Source organism: Protomyctophum parallelum (genome assembly GCF_964188405.1).
Source record: "Protomyctophum parallelum genome assembly, chromosome: 5".
NCBI classification, from domain to species: domain Eukaryota; kingdom Metazoa; phylum Chordata; class Actinopteri; order Myctophiformes; family Myctophidae; genus Protomyctophum; species Protomyctophum parallelum.
The window spans coordinates 22,018,536-22,041,813 of NC_139702.1; the positions used below are offsets into that span (position 1 = coordinate 22,018,536).

The following is a 23,278-nucleotide window of genomic DNA, read 5'->3' on the forward strand; positions in this document are numbered from 1 at the left end:
TCTGAACTGAAGCGATGAAGCGTCACACGCACATTATAAAAGACACACACATACACACACACACACTAGTGAAGAACTATAGTGTCATATATAGGCAAGAAAGAAATAAGAAATTTCTGGACCAAAAACAACCTGTGATCCAATGATATTTATTATTAATATAATAATGTGTTCCAATGTTATTAGTCACAAGCTCTAATGTACAGAACATACATATGTGATGTGGAAAGACTTTACCCATAAATTATGTTAAATTATGTTATGAGGTAGAGCCTGCACACCATTTTGGTAAATAATTACTTTATTGAGTTAAACGACATTTCGATCTTGATAGATCTTCATCAGGTCAGTATGTTGATCAGTACATCCTGACCCGACAAAGATCTATCAAAATCAAAACGTTGTCGTTTAACTCAATAAAGTAACCCTTTACCAAAATAATTGTGTGCGGGCCCTACCTCCTTCCATAATTGCCTTATAGGCCCTGCACCCACTGTCGAGGTGCGTGTAAATAAGTATGCTCTGAAACGATAAATAAATCACATGCCTCCACAAACATCACATAACGGCATGTGATGTGGACTGGCATTATACACACAAATTAAGTGAAACGATACATGACGTGAAAGACAACCTACGGTATGGTAGCATGTAGCACACATAAACAAGCAGCAGGAATCAAAAGGTTAACTAACCTTCACTGCTAACAGCACCCAGCAGTGGCAACAGCATAGAGATCACCCAGCAGTACAACAGCATAGAGTTCGTTACTCCTGTCAGCTTGACGTTCTGAAATGGCAGGGCAGAAAAGAAGAAAATAATTAGTTGTCGGCCTACAGGATGACATTTTGGAAGTCATAACAGTCACTGACAGGGCTGTGTCACCATTAGTTCACTATATAGTCACAAATTGTGATTAACGAGTCAACCCATTAAAGGGCCACGTCACCCAATTCCAAAGACGTGGAGTGAGAGATTGTCCTCTAGGTTCATATCCATGTGAAAGTTCTAGCACAAAACGTGTATTTAGTCAAATATCTCGACTTTTCCATTGCATTCACACGGACACCTTTCACTCCGGGCAAAGGGGTCCAGAATGACAGCTGGATTGAATTTACCAAATCTTCCTCTGACCACACCCCCACAATCACCAATTAACCAGGGAAACACACCATGCGATAGGTGCTGGGTAATTAATCACACCAGCTGTCAATTGTGCCCCAAACTTGAGTTTCCCTGATGACGTTTGTGATGGTCAAAGGAAGTTTTGATGAATTAAGTCCTGCTGTCATTCCAAGTGCCTTTGACCGGAGAGAAATCCATCTGGTGCAGCTTGTGAAAAAGTGGAGATATTTGACTAAACAAACATTTTATGATAATGACTCACATGGATATGAAAGTTGAGGACCATATCGGACTCCCAAGTCTTTATTTCAAAGACTTGGGAGTCAGATATGGTCCTCAAGTTTCATATCCATTTGAGCGAGTACACACGGAGTGCCGACCACATTTATGCTGCCATTCTGCCACTGCAACCGCAAGTCTATAGCATTGAACTATATGGCTCTGGTATGTGAAATACTGCAATCTATGTAACAAATAGGGCTATAATTAGTCACATCTGCCTTGTGCAACAATGTTTTTATGAAGCCTAAAAGCCATGGAGAAATTAAAAGTTTGTATTCATATGTGACCAGATTTGACTGAGCCTGCCATCGTGCAAATTCCAGCTTTTCACCCGAGGAGAACTCCCCCCCCCCCCCCCCCCCCGTGTCAGAGCTGAAATAGACATGTAAATATGAAATCAATGCTTAAACATGTAGCTAGGTGTAATGTTAGAGTCCACAGAAGTGAACCTGTCAAGTCTGTTTTCTCAACGCTGTTTTCTGCAAGACATTACTCTATAAGCCATATCTCCAAAACTGGTGGGTCAAACTGAACCACCAATGTCAATTTGAAGCTATGATTCCCCGCTTTCATATGGCATGAAAGAACTAAAAAATAAAATAAATCCAAAGGCAGTCCCTCAGTCAAATATGTTCAACATCAATCACAATTGTTAATCACAAACATTTGTATGACAATGAATGGTCAACTTAACATAGCCCTAGTTTCTACTCCCCACATGTAATCCAGGTACATACCGTGGGGTGCCTTCCGTCGCTCGGTTGAAGATAAACTGGTATTCACTAGTAGGAATAAACACGCCATTGGCGAGGTTTAAGGAATTTATTGACAGTGAAGAAATGGAGGGATGAAGGAGGGATGAATGAAGCGGATGTGTAGGTTCCGGGGGGGTCGCCGACCCTGGAGTCTTTGGGGAGGAGGTCGAATGGCACTCGTCGTGTGGCGTTCGTCGTAAGGCGTTCGTCTTACGGTGCGCATGGACGATATCCCCCACAGGAACCTGATAAGGAGAGGAGAGAGTTTTGTTTTAATCGTTTGATCCACTTTTGGCGAGGTGGATGTAGTAGCTCCTTTGGGGGGAGCGGGGAGAGGAGCTGCTATGGAGGTGAAGGGGTGGGGGTGGGTTGCGAGAAGCCTGTAGGAAGGCGGCTGGTGTGCGACGCAGCGAGGCGGGCGAAGCATGGAGGATTCTGGGTGGTACTGGGCAGGTATAAATGGGGACAGGTAGATTGACGTAGAGGGTGGAGAGTGGCGTGAAGGGCAGGGCCAATGCGCGTTTCTCCTCCTCCTGAACATCAGTTGTTCCAACTCCATTTCACTAGTAGGAATAAACACGCCATTGGGGAGGTTTAAGGAATTTATTGACAGTGAAGAAATGGAGGGATGAAGGAGGGATGAATGAAGCGGATGTGTAGGTTCCGGGGGGGTCGCCGACCCTGGAGTCTTTGGGGAGGAGGTCGAATGGCACTCGCCGTGTGGTGTTCGTCGTAAGGCGTTCGTCTTACGGTGCGCATGGACGATATCCCCAAAAGGAGAAACGGGCCGCGACTACTTATTAAGGGAAGCAGGGAGGTTCGTACGGGTGGAACTGGTAGGCTTGGGAGGCCCATCTGCCAAGCAGGTGGGCGGCGAGGTCTTGGGGGGCCTCGGCTGGCAGCAGTGGATGCGGCGCCGATGTGGGGGGAGTGCTGTGGAAGTTGTGACTAGAGGAGGCGGAGAGCGTGGCGAGGTCTAGGGAAGAGAGAGTTGTAGGGGTGGAGCGAGGTTGCCGTGGCTGCTGAAAGTGGCTAGAGGAGGCAGAGAGCGTGGCTAGGTCTAGGGAAAGGAGAGTTGTAGGGGTGGAGAGAGGTGGCCGTGGCTACTGAAAGTGACTAGAGGAGGCAGAGAGCGTGGCTAGGTCTAGGGAAGGGAGAGTTGTAGGGGTGGAGGAGCGAGGTGGCCGTGGCTAGAGGAGGTTGGAGAGCTTGGCTAGGTCTAGGGAAGGGAGAGTTGTAGGGGTGGAGGAGGACAGGAGAGAGAGGAGTGAGACGGCGGGCGGCAGATCATCTGTAAATGACAAAAGACGAATATTGCAAATATGGACTAATGACAAGGCACATTTGTCCTAGCACAGTGACCAAAACATTTAACGTGGAATATTGCAAATATGGACTGATAACAAGGCACATTTGTCCTAGCACGGTGACCAAAACATTTGACATGGAATATTACGAATATGGACTATTATGAAAAGGGGTACCGCAGTGGCGAGGTGGCTGGGAGGAGATGGGGGGATAGGAGAGGGGGGATAGGAGAGAGGGAGGACGGACGGGAGAGGGCGGATAGAAGAGAGGGAGGGGGGATGGGAGAGGGAGGGGACGGGGGGTAGGAGGGGTCGGAAAGGACGCTGGGGGGTAGCAGCGTGGAGTGAACGCTGGGGAGATCCAGCGTAGGGTAGTAGGTGGCCGGGAGGGGAGGGTAGGTGGGTGAAGCCTTTGGGAAGGCGGAGAGGCCGGAGGGAAGGTGGGCGGAGCCTGGGGAGGGGGGGCCGGGAGGGGAGGGTAGGCGGGTGAAGCCTGTGGGAAGGCGGAGAGGCCGGAGGGAAGGTGGGCGGAGCCTGGGGAGGGGGGCCGGTGAAGCTTGTGGGAAGGCGGAGAGGCCGGAGGGAAGGTGGGCGGAGCCTGGGGAGGGGGGGCCGGGAGGGGAGGGTAGGCGGGTGAAGCCTGTGGGAAGGCGGAGAGGCCGGAGGGAAGGTGGGCGGAGCCTGGGGAGGGGGGGCCGGGAGGGGAGGGTAGGTGGGTGAAGCCTGTGGGAAGGCGGAGAGGCCGGAGGGAGGGTGGGCGGAACCTCGGCAGGAGAAGCCATGAGGAAGGCGGGCGGAACCTCGGCAGGAGAAGCCATGAGGAAGGTGGGCGGAACCTCGGCAGGAGAAGCCATGAGGAAGGCGGGCAAGACTACTCGCCCCGTTTCTGTTTTCCTCCCAGAATTTTCCCCAGTGAGGGGTAAGAGAGGCTGGACAGCAGACGGCTGGACTTTGAATTTCTCTAACTATAAACTTTCATGACAGCAGAACAGCCTAAGTACAAATATAATTTATGAAAAGCTACTACAGTGAAGTCTGTTCACAGAAGTTGTTGTAGGATATGTGGGGATTATCTGACGAGGTACCATTTGAGGGGGCAAAACCTTACATAATATACTAAATAATACTAAATTGTTTATAGGTTCAATATAAGTCAAATAATATAGCCTTTCCACAGGAGTATCTTTTTATATTTTTCCAAAAAGAATACAAACAGCCAATAGCATATTACAAAGTTATCCCCCTCACTGGGGAAAATTCCGGGAGGATAAACAGGCAAGCACCGGGGCGAGTAGTCCAGTATTCAATGGAAAGCCCTGAGCTACGCTGTGGCTTAATGCAAGGACGGACGGTTGAATGACACTTAGCTTTGTGAGTTGTAGTGTTGGGGAGGCGGATGGATCGTTCTGTTGGCTCGAACGGCGTGGCTCTTGAACTGTGGGTGATGTCATCTGATCGGCGAGGGAGGTAGAATGCTGGTTCCGTGGACGAACGGTGAGTGAGGAAAGGTAGTAATAGAAATTGCGAGAAGCCTGTAGGAAGGCGGCTGGTGTGCGACGCAGCGAGGCGGGCGAAGCATGGAGGATTCTAGCCCTAGAACGGCTCTTGTTACATACAGTATGTACAGTATTTCACATACAGAGCCATAGAACACGCTCCTTGATTTGTGGTAGAACTTTAACATGTGCGGCATAAATGTGATAAATGCTCCGTTTGTACTCACCCATTAAATTATTCCAAAGACGTGGAGTGAAAAATGGTCCTCTAGTTTTATATCCATGTGAAAGTTCTGGCACAAAACGCGTATTTAGTGAATTATCTCCACTTTTTCATGAGATGCACACGGACGCCTTTCTCTCCGGCGAGGGGGGGCACGGGAATATCGATGAACCGATTTTAGATACTTCCTGTTGTTTACCAAAGACGTCATCACAAATTGACCAAGGAAACACAAAGGTTTGGGTCACACAATTGGCAGGTGGTGTGATTAATTACCCAGCACCTATCGCAAAGCACCTCATACATACAACTCATTAAAAAAAAACCCATTTAATCCACAAAAGGAAAAAAAGATGTCCCATGTCACTGACAGGCCCTTTAACCTGTTAGTTAGGGACTCTTTGTTTTGGTCAGCCCTTTTACAATGATGACGTTTGTTGTTTGAGAGACAAGAAACACTTTCCTGGGGTTTTTAATGGGGGTAATGAGTTGTGTTTAGATATTTCAGTATTTCAAAGTGTCCATGGACTCCATGATGTCATGGACAGTGGACACTGGGCTCACTTCCTTCCTGGACTACATGTTGTCTCAGTAAAGGCCTATTCATAGTCTGGATTTTCGGTGGTGAAGTGACCACCGCTCCGGTGGTGAGCTGATCACCGGAGCTGAAATAACGTTGAGCGGTGGTGAGTAAAAACAGAGAGAAGGGCTGGAGCGGTGGCGGTGGTTTGCTCTTCACCGCGGCTCGTGACGTCATGTTGTAGTTCGGTGGTCACCCCACCACCGAAAATCCAGACTATGTATGAGCCTTGACTCCCCCTCCCCTATCCACAAGGATGAGCAGTGCACCAAAGCATTATGGGAATTGTAGTCGAGGAAGGAAGTGAGCCCAGTGTCCATGGAAATCATGGAGCCCATGATGGACACTTTGAAATACTAAAATATCTAAAAACACATAAAACCCCTAAATACAGCCTACAGTATCCGGGTCTGTTTAACCACGTCATTGGAAAGTCCGTCAGTCATTGGTTGGTTCCGTCAGAGTGAATGGATCATCTCATCCGCTGCAGGTGTGTGCGCACACACACACACGCATGCACACACACACGCACACGCACACACACACGCGCACGCACACACACACACACACACACACACACACACACACACACACACACAGGCGAGTGGCATGCACTCAAAAACATTTTATATTAAATTAAATTAATATCATGAATACATTATAAACGGTTTATTGATTAAAGAAACCTGAAAGAAGAGATATATAAACATAGCCTACTGTAAAATATAGAAAGTAAAGTATAGGAAGTAATACATAAATAGATAAAAAATGACATACTATAGTATGCTGTCTGAAACCATGAACTATAGTAGGCCTGTTTTGTGATTTTCATATTTTTTTCAAATCCTCCAAAATCACAAAAAACGACATACTATAGTATGCCGTCCGAAACCATGGACTATATTATGTCCTTTTTTTCGTCATTTTCGTCTTTTTTTCAAATCTTTTTTTCATCATTTTTGACCCAAAAAAAGCTAGACGGACGAAAAAGCGTGACGGAAAAGCGTGACTCCTTAGTTCCCAATCTTCTTTTATCCGCATGCAGAGTGACAGAGGTTCACAAAACCTCACACTATCTCCCCCAGATCCCCTCCCAGCTGAACAGTAGCCCCGACCAACCAGTAGGAGATCCTGGTGCAGTGTCAAGATCACAAATCCCCTGCTGGTATTATATTTACTGTCAAACACCCGTTGCGCTGGTTGTGAGCACCCGGCCGAGGCACCACTTTCAATTGTACACTGGTGGTTTCCAACTTCTTCATCACCCAGGTGCTTGACAAACATTTCAAAATCTTTCGGCACAAACTGGTTTGATTGGTTTCTTTCTACATTTACAGAAGAGCTATATGCACCTGAAGATTTTCAAGGGTGTGAGACAGTAGCCTATGTGGAGATGTATTGGACTACACTATTATTAGATTAGACCAGCGCCAATACAGTTCCTTAATGCATACCTTGAGTGGCACCTTTTACATTATCCACTCATCCTTTTTAGTTATAGGGAAAGTTAGGAAAATGTGTGACCAAATGTGTCTGCAAAATAAATGCGATTACCAATAGCTTACTTCACAAATGTGTTCATAAAGGTGTCTACTATCACCTTTCAATTTGTTCCAACCCAACTTCCTTGGGAAACTTTGTGACAGCTGCTGAAAGTAGCATGTGGTCAAACTAGGGGTTTTTCATGATTCTGCGAGACGTTGCAAGCATTTGTTTTGCATGAAAAACACTCCTTGGGCTACAAACGGCTATAGCATCAAATGTGATGAGTCATCACATTTGGAAAAGTGGCTATGGACGTGTTTTTCCTGTCACATGCTACTTAAAGCAGAATGACATTTTGGTCAATTTTTCCTGCATATAGTTTGTAAACGGTACCCCAACTTTCAGCAGCTGACACCTTCATGAACACATTTGTGAAGACTTTACCAATTTAGAAGGTTCACGCACGCACGCACGCCAGTGGGGCCGTGGCCCAGGGGCCCTTGGCTCTCAGGGGCCCTTCAGGGAAATTGGACCGTCAGGTATTAGGTTTGACACCCTGAAATGGGCTCCTGGGGCCCTTCATTGGCCATTTATTTTGTTAAATTTAGGTCAAAAAGGTGATAAAAACACTGAAAAACATAAAAATGTCGCACTCACACGCGCTATGGGGGCCCTGCAAAGATTACCGGCCCAGGGGCCCTCGTGGGAGTTAATCCATGACATGACATGACATCCCTGACACACACACACACACACACACACACACACACACACACATACATACATTTCGATGTCTTTATTTGAATCCACAAATTACAATTAATTTTACAAGGAAACAAATATAACGGGGTTGACAGTTCATGTTCACTTAAGGATACACATGGCACCTCCTTCTCCACACAGACAAACTGCCTCTCTCACACACACACACACACACACACACACACACACACACACACACACACACAGTGGTGGCTGTGAGAGAAGATATAAACCTATATGGCTTTGTCATTTAGGGTGTGGAAAATAACTTATTGGTGCTTATTATTGTTGATCGGTATCAAAGCGACACATCTGTTGTACAATACGACTGTGGTGATTGATTGCAAAGAAGGTATGAAATGAGAACGATAAGCATAAGATTAATCAACCATTACTGCACAGCAGACACATAAAACCATAGAATATTCAATGTGCATTATGATTTACAGTAAATGTACTGTTTAACCCATTAAAAGCCCTGCAAGCTTGTACAATCAGTGTGAGTGTGAGAACTACTGATTTAGAAGGCATTTGTAGAATCGGCCTCTTAATGGGTTAATACGGTTGGCGTGTAACCCACGTGTCCATTTGAATTATACACTGAAATAGTAAGTTGTCAACTGTACTCTGTACACCACCAAAATAACCAAGAAAGGTGCAGTCGTTGTTAAGGTATGGACTGGGGCCCACTGGTGGGTCACGAGGGTATTGCAATTGGGCCCCAAAATAATTAGCAAAACACTAAGATGGTATTCTTGAAATAGAATACCATCTTAGTGTTTTGCTAATTATTTTGGGGCCGACAAATTCACATATCTGGGAAGTGTCAAGTGTGATAGCAGTTGACGGTGGGACAGAGGAAGATGTGAAGTCACGAATAGGGAAAGCAAGAGCAACATTCAACATTTTAAATAAGATCTGGAAAACCAAAAATATCTCACTCAATACAAAACCTTCAACTCCAATGTCAAATCCGTACTTATGTACGGATCAGAAACCTGGAGGACCATCAACTACATCACCAATAAACTGCAGACATTCATCAACCACTGCCTGACGCATACTCAGGATCTTCTGGCCAAGCCGCATCAACAACATCAAACTATGGGAACGCACCAAACAAGAAACAATAAAGATAAAGCTGAAGGAGAAAGTGGAGCTGGATTGGTCACACATTAAGAAAAACATTAAGAAAAAACAAAACAGCAATAACTAAACAGGCACTAACGTGGAACCCACAAGGAATACAGAAGGCACTGACGTGGAAACAGCTGGAGAGGATGGCACAAGACAGACGAGATCAGAGAGTTAGGTTCTGCAGATGCTTTTTTGAAACTGATTAATCACTGTTTCAGGAGCCCCCCGGGCCGGACAGTATTTCGGGACCGTTACGTTTAGGCCATGCCTTCAGCTGAGCTGAGCTCAGCGTACGAATTGCGGGGGTGGCTACCGTGGCCCAGTGCCCATTTTGCTCTGTAATGGTCCCACTAGTGCCTTGCACTGTGCCTTCCAGAGGCCCAGGGCCATGGCACACTCACCTCTATGACTTTGCTGTGTGCTTTCCTAGAAGTCATGTTCTTCCCACTCAATTATCAATGGAGTGTATAAATTGCCATATTTCTTTGTGAGATGCCCAGTGGGAAATTGACTGGATTGGTGGTCATATATGGAGTACCATGATGTCATCAATATGACATCATAGTTCTGAAACCATAGGCTGGCTATGGCATATTTGTACATGGCTGACACAGAACTCCATCCATAATATATGGGAATAAAAGGGACTCACTCTATCTGTCTGAGTGCCTTTTGCAAGCACTATACTATGCAGTTCCTGTGCTGCCTTCAGCAGCATATTCCTTAACCACTTTTTCCATAAACTACTTAATATTGAAACCTACAAGCTAAACTGTGCCATTTTATGTTCTTATCTTTGTAGAATGCAGGAATGGTCAATGGGCAGTGAGTGCATTTTTACTTGTGTTTGTTTAGTTGTATAATTGGGTGAGTTGATCAGCCAGGTCAGCCCCTTGTGCTGGACACCCACTTGACAAACACCAGTGAACAGAGCCAATGTTAGTTACATATCAGTTATATGATTGGACATCATCACATGCACAAATGCACATCACAGTACATCTCCCCTTACAGTAGGTCCCGGTGTGGGGGGCTCTATACTGTTTTTATGTCGATGAAGTATTATTATAACCACATTGAACCTGGCGTCCTTGTTTTGAGCATGTCGTTATAGGCAAAACATCTTCCAAAACGGCAGATGTGACATGTTGTGACCCTGAAGATTTGCTATTTTCGCCACACAACACCATCATGCACATAGTATTAAAATGTTAAAATAAGGCTTAAGTGGTTAGACATACGAGTATGCATATACTGTACTGCCCCCACATGCTGTTCCACCAACAGCTTGGCAAAAATAACCAGACAGACAAGTATCTGCATTTCTGTGTTTTTGTTTGAATGTAGCAAGAAAAAAGTTGTTGATAATTTCTTGGTTATTGGCCTGGATTTTTATTGGCCTGGATTTTATGTGATTGTTGTACGAACCGAACATTCACTGATTCTTAGTATTACTCCCACTCAAGGAACTGGATGGGAGTGGTGGAATGTAACTAAGTACATTTACTTAAAGGACCACTTCACAACTTTTCAACCTATCTACCATATAATTGCTCCTCACTAATGTTCATGATAAAATAGCAAAAGAAATCCTACTGTACTTGGTCTGTGTCTCATAGGAGGGCTATGGGCAGTTCAGAAACTCGTCCACCGAGTCCACATCATTTTCTATTTAAATATATATATTTAGATTTTTATTATCGTGAGAATGATGGCTTGCATTTTCGCATTGCAACTTTTCAGGAATTATGAGGAATAGAAAGCCTGCAGTTTCTATTAGCTTGGATTCCCCATCGATGATGTCGCTGGTGGACGGGTTTCTGAGCGGCCCAAAGCCCTCCTAAAAATGGTTCTATTTTTTTATCATGATCATTAGTGAGGACCAATTATATGAAGAATAAAGATAGGTTGAAAAGTGGTAAAGTGATCCTTAAAGTACTGTACAATTTTAAGGTATTTGTATTTTTCCAAATTCCAATACTTTTACTTATACTCCACTACATCTCAGATCCAAATATTGTAATTTTACTCCACTAAATGTATTTGAGAATGTTAGTTACTAATTACTTTGTAGATTTTACAAGCTCACAATGCCTTGCATCGTGACAAATTGAATTCTGGACTTTTACTTGTAAAAGAGTACTTCAATATTGCAGTATTCATACCAGAGACGCTGTCCCCCCCCCTCCACACGCAAACGGGACGAACCGACTAGGCGAATATACTATTCAGGTCTAATTCCTCATGGGGGCTCGAGCCCCACCGCCCCCACAGAGTCTACGTCACTGATTCATACGTTTACTTCAGTAAAGAATGAGAATATGTTTGCTGGATGGATGAGTAGGCGTGTGGGACATGGGTAGATGGATGAATGTCAATTAAGTTTAGTGCTGTGCCTCGCTTGACTGCAGCTGTTGGTCACACCCTTTAAGCTCATAGCCTGAAGACAATTCCTCTTGCTCTTCTCTTATGTAATATGTAAGTAACTTAATACAAATTTAATTTTTGTTCAGTGCAAGACAAGTCATACTGTACTGTCAGGTCACATAACATACTGACACTGTACCGATGCACAGCTGATTGTTTTTGTTTTTTTTACAGATATGAGGACTTCTCACCTCTGCTGCATCACCCCACAGGAGCATCGGAATTGCTGACACGTAGTGTGGCGTGGCTGTTGTCCTTGCAGGTTAGATAGATTGACAGTATTATCAAATGATTAAATTGAGGATAATTCATGAAACTAAAACCTTTGTTTCCTACATGAGGCCCAACAGAAGTTACTTTTAGTGTGTGCAGACTCCAGGACACCACCACAGTCTCTTATTAGAACACAGGCCATGCATGCCTTCAGACCTCTGCTGAGCTCAGAGTACAGATTGCCGGGGTGCTACTGTGGCCCGCTGCCCATTTTGCTCTGTAATGGCCCCACCAATGCCTTGTTCTTTGGCTGTGCCTTCCAGAGGCCCAGTGGCGTGCACAGACATAAATTTAGAGGGGAAGGTGCTCAAGTGAAAAAAGGGCAGTGTGTGGAACCGGCCGGTTGCCTTAATAGTGTGAGATTCATAGATTTTGGGGCCTAAATAATATATTAGAAGCTTTTTATCAAGAATTGATCAATGTCACCATGGTCCACATACTGTACACTAGTGTGGTTCTTTCAAAAGGGCACATTGCCAAAAGGGCTCTAGCGCCCCCTAGTGTCTATCTGTGCACGCCACTGCAGAGGCCCACCAGGGCCATGGCACACTCCTCTATGACTTTATCTGTGATGGATTGCTAGGAGTCATGAAGTTTGTTTGGAAGTTTGCCAAAGCACAATTTGCAGGCAGCTTCCAGACACTACCTGAACTCCTGGCTGCTATTTTGAAAGAGCAGGAGGGCAGGGTGGTGTTGCTGTACCGTCGGTGCATCTGAACTATCACAGATACGTCATTACAGGATATATCATATTTTATTTAACTTATCTATTGCTGAAACTGCTGTAGAGGCTAAACTGAGGTTCTGGTTGCTGTGCATATACAGCACAATGTCAATCATATTCACTCCCTGGCATTGCAAAAGTAGGCTATGAAAAGATATACAATACACAACACATGCACCTGTCCTTCAAATAGCTTGCATACATCATTTTGCCTAAATGGTAATTGTTGGGTATTGTAATGTTACCCAGACTGTAGTCTTTATCATGACATTTTACTTGATAATTGTTGATTAGGTGATTATGTAATCAGACCTAGATGTGCTCGCCTTTGAAGTATAAGCTACTCGTACGTGCATTTGGGAGGGATATGCAAAGATGACCAAATTTCAGCATAAGAGGTGCAGGATACATAGGGTGCGTTCGTAAATGCGCCCTGAACGCACTGGTGTGCTCTTGTCGTTGGTTTATTCAGTGCACTCGGTGCGTTGTCGTTCTAAAATCCAGTGCGCTGTGCACCGGGTGAGTGTCCGCACTGAGCGACCTTACCCCTACCCTGAAGCTGGGGTCGTCCGGTGTGAATGCATCACAGCTGTGGTCGTTCGTAAATAAGGCACTGAACACACTCTGTCACGTCAACGCCCACCACACTCAACAAACTGACCGCATTCCAGGTGCACATTTCCGAACGCACTCATAAGGTTCTCCAAGATCCTGTACTTCTTATGCAAATGACATTTTGACCATTTTCAAGTTTACCTGCCAAATACATCATCTGCTAAAGAGGGATTAAGATCGTGGTAAAGCCTTTTGCTTTACCATGTTGCTTGGATCTTGGAATGAACAATGGGATGTCTGAGAATGTGTAGTGATTGTTTGCGCCAGATCCATTTCAGTGGAAATGAAGACATTATTTTATCAGTCAGACATTTTATTTACATTGAACGTTTGCTCAACCGTCAGGTGCTTCTTATAAGAGGACTAACATTGTTTAAACACTCTCACTAGAGTCTTATTCTCTCCAAATAAATGAACCCAGAAAAAAGCTAAATCATAGTTCAAACATGAATTCCATATAATCAAAAGGAGGATAGCTGTCTATGGGTGGGTCTATTGTAAGTGTCTGAGACTCTGGACCATATCAATGCCACATTGTGTGTGTATGCACACTGCCAGTAAGCAACAGAAATACATCCATGTTGTTACACCTTTTAAAATGTTGAACTTTCATTAAAAGTAAAAGGTGCTCTGATCCAGCTGAAGCCATGCCCAAATTTGGAGTTACACGTCATGACATTACTTGTGTCAATAGATTGAAAACATACTACACACATACAGATTTGCAAGAGCTTTTTACAATCATGTTTTATCAAATAACACAATATAATTGTGTAGTATGTGTACCCTTCAGTTGTTGGGATATTTGCTACAGTACATATGGCACATAATGTAATTATGTAATTTGCCCTCTGCATTTAACCCAACTCCTAACAGCAGCTACAGCTCACAGAGGGCTGTGACTGCTTTATGCTGTGCTAATTCATCTTCTTCTTGGTCTTTGCTGCCCCCTGGTGGCAAGATTTTGGTCCTGCATTCCTAACAGAAAGAAAGAAGCGTTCATTTATCCCATTTTGACCTGAGATCAGATTCTAAAAATGTCTTCTACATCCTGACAGTTTTCTGAAAAAGCTATGTTTCTATGTCAGTCGTTCTTTAATTATTTTTTTTTTTCAAAAATAGCTACAAGCAGACCTACGAGCTTGTAGATCTGCTATTTTTGAGTGGTGCAACCACTCCTACATCCAGCTTGCAATGTCCGTGTACCTGTGTACCTGTGTACCTGTAACTATGAGCACGAGTATGTGACTTATTTATACCAGTAGGGGGCGCCAGAAACAGAGAGAGGGTAGGTGCTGTGTCTCTAATGATGATTTTGAAAACATGACCAATGACAAAAAACTCCCATATCTGCTGGGCGAAGTACAACAATGTGCAAACACAGCAGCAAGATTTGTGAGTTGCTGTGATAGGAGAAGGATATCAAATGGAACACAACCACCGTAAAGACTAATCATTGTGTATATGCCTGCACTATACCTGCATCGAGTGATCTTGGTACATAGAAGTTGATCTATTGAAGAATCTGACAAAGTACATAATTTTTGTTTTTGTTTTGATTGTATTGCTGTATTGTTGTACTGTTCTTTCTGCTTTGGCAATGTAAACGTATGTTTTCTCATGCCAATAAAGCCCTTTGAATTGAATTGAATTGAGAGAGAGAGAGAGAGGGGGGGGGGGGGGGGGGAATTGCACCACTCAGTTCACACGTGTGTGATTTTTCAATAGCTAAAGCATAACATAATGCTAACACCAAAAGGGGTTCCCGCTCAAAATGGGTTATTCATGTTTTTACACATGCAGATCTGATGGTTAACAACATACCATTACATTATTATTTTGAATTAAAACAAATGATAATATATTAGTGTGTTAGTGACACAAACCATGTTCAAGATAGTATTGTGAAGGTGCTTACTTGGTAGATGTCTCTGGGTTGAGTATGATCACTTCTTCCTCCTCACTGTCCGATATAACTACCACATCTCCTTCAAAGCCAAACAACAAGCTTAGTTTATTCTTGTTTATGGCAAAATGGTGATGATCAGAAAATATGAGTCAGGCTGATGTAATGGTGACCAGACATCACATGGGCATGCTAGGCAGTAGGCACCTGGTGATGCATACCTGCAAAATGCATCATTACATGGAACTTGTAGGACCACAGAAAGGTCAAAACATACTAAGCGTTTTCTGTCCATATGGATTGTATCATTGTTGTTTCTATGGACTATGATAACCATAACCAGGTACTGTGGCAGCTACTGATAAATTCTGATGGTGTACTGTTACTGTATATGTCATACATATAAGTTGCACATACGCTATTTGTATAAAACTATTTTTTTTCCTTTACCATTATAATTACCTATGCCACTACATTGTCTGAAGTTTTACTTCAAACAAAAATAAGTTTTACTCATCAGTCATCATAAATGTCCCTTTACGAAATGTTTAATTTACCTCTCCCTGTGTCCTCCCTCTCATGTTGGTCCTCTTCTATCGTTACCTCCTCCTCCTGCTCCTCCTCGTCCTCCTCATCCTCTTCCAGTCCCCAATTATTCTTCAGAACCTGGCCCACCTGGCCCATGCCTGGCGCAGGAAGCACAGGAGATGGCACCCTGACATGCAGGATTAAGGTCCCGTCCACATACAATATGGAAAGTCTATTGTTATTCCTGTTGCTAAGAACCACCACTCTTCTATATTCTGAGTCTACACAGATGATTATCAGAGCCAGTTTTGACAGATGACTCATTATGATAAATCAAGTCATGGCCTTGTGGTTGATTAATTTCTTCTTCTTTTTTTAACTCAATGTATCAAAGACAAAATCAGAAGCCTCTTCTTCCCGCTCCAGACACCATCTGAGTCAGAGCATGTGAGCGGAGCGGAGCGCGGAGCGAGCGAGGAGCGGAGCGGGGGGATTTTGACGTGAGCGCAGAGCGGGTTTTTAAATGGGTCAGATTGACTTCCGGAGCGAGAACTGTCCTCCGCTCCGAGCCGCTCGGAGCGAGAACTGTCCTCCGCTCCGAGCCGCTGTGCATAATTATCGTTTTTTTTTATTGTGGTTCTGCTTCTGTCACTGGCGTTGAACTTGGTTGCGGCATGGTGCTCGCAGTGGTACATTAAAATAAATACCATACTTCGGTTGATACATTTGAACTGGGTCTGTTTTAATTATTCTATGATGAGCGAGCACGGAGCGGGGAGCGCTCTGTGCGTAAATGAAGGTGAGCGCTGAGCGAGCGGAGAGCGGCGTGGGGGAAGATGAACGTGAGCGCGGAGCGAGCGTAACAAAAGCCGTCGAGAGCGAAGAGCGGAATTATCGGCCGCTCCGCTCACATGCTCTGATCTGAGTGAAGAGATTGTTGTCAGCTATAAATACCTAAATTATTATTCATAAGATAACAATTTCCAATGCCAAAAACACAATTAAATCATTAATCGCAATTATTTGTATGACAATAAATCGTCAACTTAAATGTGACAGCCCTAGACTTGTCAATTAATTGTACTTTTGTGTAGTGCTAAACATGAATTGCAGCAGTGCATGTTGACGGGTGGTATGACATAAGTACCGGGTCATTTTTGTGTTAAGATTTGTTAATGCAGGTTCAGGAAAATAAATTCCCTTCAAATTCACAGTCAAAGATACGTTTCAGGCAGGGCTTCAGCTCGCTGTACAATATCATTGGCTCTTTCTGTGACCTCTTCCATCTCCATTGGAGTCTCGTCCGCTTTCAGTGCTGTGATTCGTTCCCTGGGCATAGACTCTGCAAAGCCGCACCTTCCCCCTTCCTTCCTGGTGAGATGAAACATAATGATAATAATAACAATGATACCCGAGGGATCATTTGGGTCTACACTCTAGGGACAAACATCTCAGCTACCACAGGGCAGGCCCAAATATAAGTATGATGCAACTAATTACCTGGCTTTCTTATCATTCTCCAGGGCTTTAATGATAAGCTCTGTGATCTCAGACACTTTGACGCTGGCAATCTTACTACATCTCAGAACCTAAAACACCATAGAAAACATTGCATCGAGTCAAAAAGTATCCCTTGTACCATACTTCAGTGGCATTGCTGCCTTCTGTACACTATTTTATTCACCAAAAGAATGAATCAAATATTAGAAAAAAGACTTGTGGTAGTTTGCCTGCTGGCTGCCATGGTATTAGTATTTTAGTAAGGTTATTACCTGTTCTTTGAGCAACATGATGCCCCCACTGGATTGGACGGAGCAGATCTCTCTGTGTTTGTTCATGGCGATCATCAACAGGCCGTCCATCACACGCTCCTCGCGCTCACATGGGTCTACAAGCAGGTAGGTACTGGACCGGTGTAAAGAAGTGAGGAGGACAGACACATGTGCAGAAGATGGGGTGAGAGGAAATTCATATTTGGAGACAGATATAGTACGTTTAGTTAAATACATCATATTTGAAGAGACTCAGCTCAAGACCTACTTTTTCACCCCCTTTTTGCTGAGTTTAGCTTTTTCTATTGTACTTACTGTTTTGCCTATTTCACTGCCTTTTTATGTTTTTGTCATATGCTATTATTGATTTTGATGTTGCTTTATGTTTTTTGCTTTTCTGTTCTCTATTTGAACAGGAAAACAGGATTTGATCACTACAATTGATTGTTGGAAGACGTTGTGGGTGTAGCTGACCAATAATACATACTTTACTGTCAAATAATTTCCTTGCTGAACTTGCTAAACAAGCCTCTGGACCAGTAGTACCCAAAAGGTAAATCCCTGTATATTTATGGCCATGTATTGTCCTTACCCCTGTTGGAAGAAGGCGAAGCTGACACAGATTGGCATGTGGTAGATGCTCAGAGGAATAGGGTCTCTCTCCTCAGGACCATACTGACAGAACACAGGGGTGTAACACTTGTTTTATAATCAGACTTTCTTATAGACTAACATGTGGATACATTTTCTCTTGGGACAATTAAATGACATTCAACGCATTCAAATTAACTGGTGTTTATCAATTAGGCTGCCTTTGTAAATCTCTCTTATAAGTTTCAAATATAACATGATCACAAGATTTAAATTACAAACAGGAGAAATGGGATCACAGTCTACTCACCACAGTAACTTCGTCTCCTTGGATTCCTATGTCAGGCCGTTTGAAGTGGCAAAGAGCAGTGATAGCAGCTATACTGGCAGCATCCATCAGGTTACCATCATGATTCAATGTATGAACATCCACTCTGATTTGCCATACCTGTTCAAACATACACAATCTAAGCATTTAGCAGATAGGAGTGAGGAGTGAGCTAGGAGTGAGTGAGTATGTTTTCAGAGGATGAGGACTTCTAGTGAGTCTGCAGTTTGTATCTGCTGTCATTCCACAGCATGGGAGCCAGACTGGTGAAGTTTCTAAACCCAGTTCCCAATTGCTTGAAATGCCTGCAATTTACTGGTATATTTTATTAACGTGAGCTGATTTTGAATTCGAGAGTACATGTGTCGTACTGCCAATATACCACATCACCCTACCTAGAAAGAACATCATCCTACCTAGAAAGAATGCCTGCATTATCACAGCATGTGAGTTTGAACACAAAGTGTCACCTTACAGGTATCATCATGACATGCGGTGCATCCGGCTTTGTTGAGCGTCTACTCTATTACGAACACAATTGGACCACGTTCGGGGGAGAGAAGCAGGGCGGGGAGGATGATATTTGTCACTGCACATACTCCTCAGTAATGTGTGGGGAAGGATTCATTAATCAAACCGTGAAGGGTCACACTCAGAAATAAAAGTCAATATTTTTGATTAGGAAATTCTGCTTTATGTTAGGTTCTTAGCTTACTTATGATTCTTAATGACTTTCTATGCATTTGATGTATTACCTTGTTCTTGCTTACTGTATTACCTTGTGTTGTTCTAGCTTAATGTAAATCGCTCGGGATTATGAGTGTCTGCTAAATGCCTACATTTTAATTGTAAATTGATAGCTAAAACATCTGTCATTTTGTCAATTTGGAACAAGTGGAACAATAAAAAAGGACTCTTCATGGTTTGATTTGTTGATTGGTTAGTTGAATAACGAGCGAGGTGGAAGTTTTAAATTGGATTAATTGGCATGACGACTAAATTGGGGAGAAAATGGGCCGGTGTCAAACATAATACCCATTATATTCTAGGTGATAAAAGTACTTAATCGGAGGGCATGTTGCAATGACTATGCCAATAATTTATGTTAATGTTTTACCCAGCGTGTACTGGTATTCCAGCACAGTTTAGGATGCTTGGAGCGATGGCCAGGGTGACGTCACATAGGGAAGGGGGGGGGACAGATGTCCTGTGTTAGCTGATCTAAGTAAGCAGGAAGGGGTGTGAGGGGATATTATGTCTTGAAGGTGTGGGGGTTTCATTCTGCAACCGGAAGCCAGTCAAGAGAGCGCAGAAGGGTGAGACGCAAATACTTAGCAACGTTGAAGACCATGCAGTACAACTAACAATGCATGTTGATTTAATGGGGGATCATGTAAAATGTACGGTTTCATAATGTGCAAGTATTACCTTTTCTCCAGATACCACACACAGAGACTCTGTGTCAATGCACTTTGAGTTCCTCAAGCATCTCTCCAGTTGTCTGTTTAGCTTCACTAGCAGGTCTGTAGACCTGTAGAGACAACACAAATAATCCTATTGTAGTCTCTATTCGACAAATGAAACATACAAGTACATGTGTTATGACTTGACTATTACATTTTGTAAAAGCCAAAGACAATAATCAGTGGCAGTAATTAAAGTCAAAATGCAGGATTGTCTGCTAGCTTTCCTACCTTCCCACTTCAAATGCTGGTGAGGCCATGGGTGACAATTCGATGTTGAAGAACATGATTCCTTCATTTGGCCGATTCTCTTTGGGAACAACCAACTCACAGGACACCTGGGCCATGACTCTGTACAGTTGAATGAAAGGACATTGACATCAACAATAGTGGCATGATACTGAATACAGAAATTGAGTTAACAAACAGTATTGGCATTTTGCCATGCATCATTGCCTACTTAGTGAAAATCCCTCTAAAATGAGCTGCAACCAATTGAGTAGACAATGCTCCACATGTCCCAAACTGGCTCCAAAACTATGGAATGCACTTCCCATTGCAATCAGAATCGCAGACTCACTCCCAATTTTCCACCATAGTCTGTAAACTCAACTGTTCAGACTCCATCTTAGCCCATAGCACTTGCCCTAGGCTCGACGACATTACAGGCGTATGCAAGGGCTCAATTTATGTAATTTATATATAATTGTATGTAGACATAGCACTCTAAAGTGTATACGCAGAGTTTCATTGTATAGATATTCCACTGTTAGACGGATGTTAGGTTCTTAGCTTGATTAATGATTATTGACTATTTGTTTTTATGAATTTGATGCAGTGATGTAAATAGGTTTTCAATGTAATGGGTCCCAGGACCCAGGGGTGGGTCTTTTAGATGGGTCCCAGTGACATTTTATGAGTCCTACTTCAACAACGTTAGAGTACAGTAGGCCTACTGAGTACAGTATTGCATCCCAGGACCCCCGGAGGGTGACATAATTGCGTCATGGATGCAGGCTATTTGCATCACTGTATTACCATGTGGTGTTCTTGCTTTTCACTTTAAATTGCTCTGGATTAAGAGCGTCTGCTAAATGCCTAAATTGTAAATTGTAATTGCTTTGATACTGTAGTAGTCTTTTTTTCTTGTTTTTAATATACTTTTACTTTACCTCTTAACTCATTCGGGTTGTTATTAACAATGCACGTAAGACAATAAGCTAAAATGTAAATGAAGAACTTGCACACTCCATTCAAATAGATTACCAATTATACAAGGTACAAAGGGTATCCAAAATGTGTGTGCAAACACTGACCTGGTTTTTCCCAGATCAACAAAGCAGCATCCATGGTTGCTCCCAAATGAGATCTTTATGCTTCTGTAGTCATATGTCTGCCGGCCATCTAGACGCTGTAGGAAAAGGAAGTAAACCGATTCAGATCTTCTCTATACTCTCAATATATATATATATATATATATATATATATCGTTCAACCCAGGTTGGGCTCACACAAGGGGTTAAATTTGTTCTACTGCTATTTGCTATGCCACCAAAATAAAAAGGTGTAACTCCAGTCCTTACACTTATTAGGCATTTAGCTAGCCCTCCAAGCAGAACCCAATGCTACTGAAGTTTCTGACATTTGTTCGACCCAGTGCATTGGGTCCTGTTGCATCAGTATCCTGCCACCTGGTACGCGGCCATTCATAAAACATAAACAACATGGATAACGCCTGTCTGCACTCTTTGACGTCATTTTTCTGTGTGAGGCTTTCTGAATATGTGAAGTATAAGTACCCATACATGCCGCTGCGAATATCTCCTGTGGCGCGGAAGCCGTTAAGTATTTTTAATCTTTGTTTGACCGATTTGGTCGCTTTGATTCTTCTCTTCCTTCCTTGTTTATTGACACCTCATTGTACCGCCTATCTGGCTAGCTAGTGGCGCTATAGCTATGACAGAGCAGATCAGAGGCAGGGACGTAGCAGCACAAGCCAACCGCACACCGGGAGGCGGTACAATAAACGGTAAACAAACAAGAAGAAATAAAGCGACCAAATCGGTCAAACAAAGATTAAAAATACTTAACGGCTTCCGCGCCACAGGAGATATTCGCAGCGGAATGTATAGGTACTTAAAGTTCACAAATTTAGAATAACTCAAAGAAAAAAAGGCCGTCAAACGGCGCAGATACAGTCTTAGAGAGAATATGAATGTCCGCGTTCCAGAATTCCCATACGAAAATATAGTTATGATCAGGGACCCTAAATAAAACTCATCAAAATTTCAGAAAAGCTTTATGTAGGGTTCCGAGAGGGGCTAGCATTTAGCAGACGCTAAATTAATCAAAACTATTGAATATTCTGAAGAATATTTTAGATTATTATGAACACCTCCCAAGAACCCAGGCCAGAATACCACACATTTTCAACATTTTACTATGTCATTAATATATTCCCTTAAGAGTTCTGTGGAAATAATAAAAAAGTCCCCCCATTCTGTGTTGACTAGAACTGGAGGTCTGAAACGTGATCAGTAACATTTATGAAGAACAACTGAGATGTACTTCTGTAGTGTAAACTGTGTAGGCCTACACAGATAAATGTACACGCATGCAGTGTGTGTGTGTGTGTGTGTGTGTGTGTGTGTGTGTGTGTGTGTGTTTGGGGGGAGGGGGGGGGAGTTGTTGTTGTATTTTATTATAAGGGTAAAGGCTCCCACCCATAGATATTGTCTAATGATGAAGGCATTGAGCGATGGACCAGAGTTAGATATTGTCTGTGGCCCCACTATGTATATGGTCCCACTGGTCCCACAACGACACAGGATGCAACATGCCTCCTCCTTACCTTTTTCTCTTCAATTGCTTTAAGCAAGAAGTCGCGCTCACAGTTGGATAACTGAGTGTCTTTCATTCTGTAAACTAAATATCATAATATTGTAATATTCTATAATTAATTGTTTAACCTAACGTTACTACTACTATAATGGAACTCGTTGAAAAAATAAATAACATGCGTGCAACGTCGTGATGAACTCCAGCCCGGAAGAGCATGGATGGATTGTACCAAAGTAAATGTTATGATAACAAAGAAACGCCTCAAGCTGGCCCGTATGTATATACTGCATGTAAACATTTATTCTCATCTTTATCTGAAGTATAACATTGCTATGTAGACTTCAACCACTTGTAAGTTATTGAACGTAACAAGAATATAGCTCTTATTTTGAAGGGTGGTGGTGGGTACTCAGGGAAGTAGCAAAAATGTGAGATCTACAAGCTCACAGCGCGTCTCGAACGCCACGTGTTGTGGGCTTGTTTATCTGCTATTTTTAGCGCGCGGCACCCTCGTACGACGCCGCAGTGGCTGTTTTCTCTATGCGCGTGCGCGGTTCAGTCAACCGCTTGCCCCCATACTGCTTTTTATAAGCGATCTGGGCTTAATTGTTTTTCCGCGGGGTTTTTTAGGGCTTTATTTGAGGTTGTAGCCTAACCT

General features: G+C 43.3%; 2 protein-coding genes across 2 annotated transcripts in view; both read right to left on the reverse strand.

Moving 5' to 3' along the window:
- The window catches only part of gaa2 (alpha glucosidase 2), a 411,077-nt gene that overhangs the window by 128,520 nt on the left and 259,279 nt on the right, over positions 1-23,278 (reverse strand). The gene's annotated exons all lie outside the window — the stretch shown is intronic.
- On the reverse strand, positions 13,497-22,814 carry exosc9 (exosome component 9). The gene is made up of 12 exons (XM_083765172.1): positions 22,631-22,814; positions 21,096-21,190; positions 20,011-20,130; positions 19,745-19,847; positions 18,299-18,436; positions 17,990-18,072; positions 17,398-17,530; positions 17,126-17,214; positions 16,850-16,996; positions 15,655-15,812; positions 15,110-15,179; positions 13,497-14,169 (listed from the first exon to the last, which is right to left on the reverse strand). Exons 1-12 carry the CDS (start codon positions 22,694-22,696, stop codon positions 14,109-14,111), a joined length of 1,263 nt encoding a protein of 420 aa, XP_083621298.1. The 5' UTR covers positions 22,697-22,814; the 3' UTR covers positions 13,497-14,108.

Bases quoted from the DNA above. Each gene is read 5' to 3' on its own strand.
- exosc9 (XM_083765172.1), bottom strand. From the start codon at position 22,696: ATGAAAGACACTCAGTTATCCAACTGTGAGCGCGACTTCTTGCTTAAA. The intron at 21,191-22,630 runs GTAAGGAGGAGG...CTTTTCCTACAG, and splicing joins AAGCAATTGAAGAGAAAAAG to CGTCTAGATGGCCGGCAGAC. The intron at 18,437-19,744 runs GTAATACTTGCA...ATGTTTGAACAG, and splicing joins GTGTGGTATCTGGAGAAAAG to GTATGGCAAATCAGAGTGGA.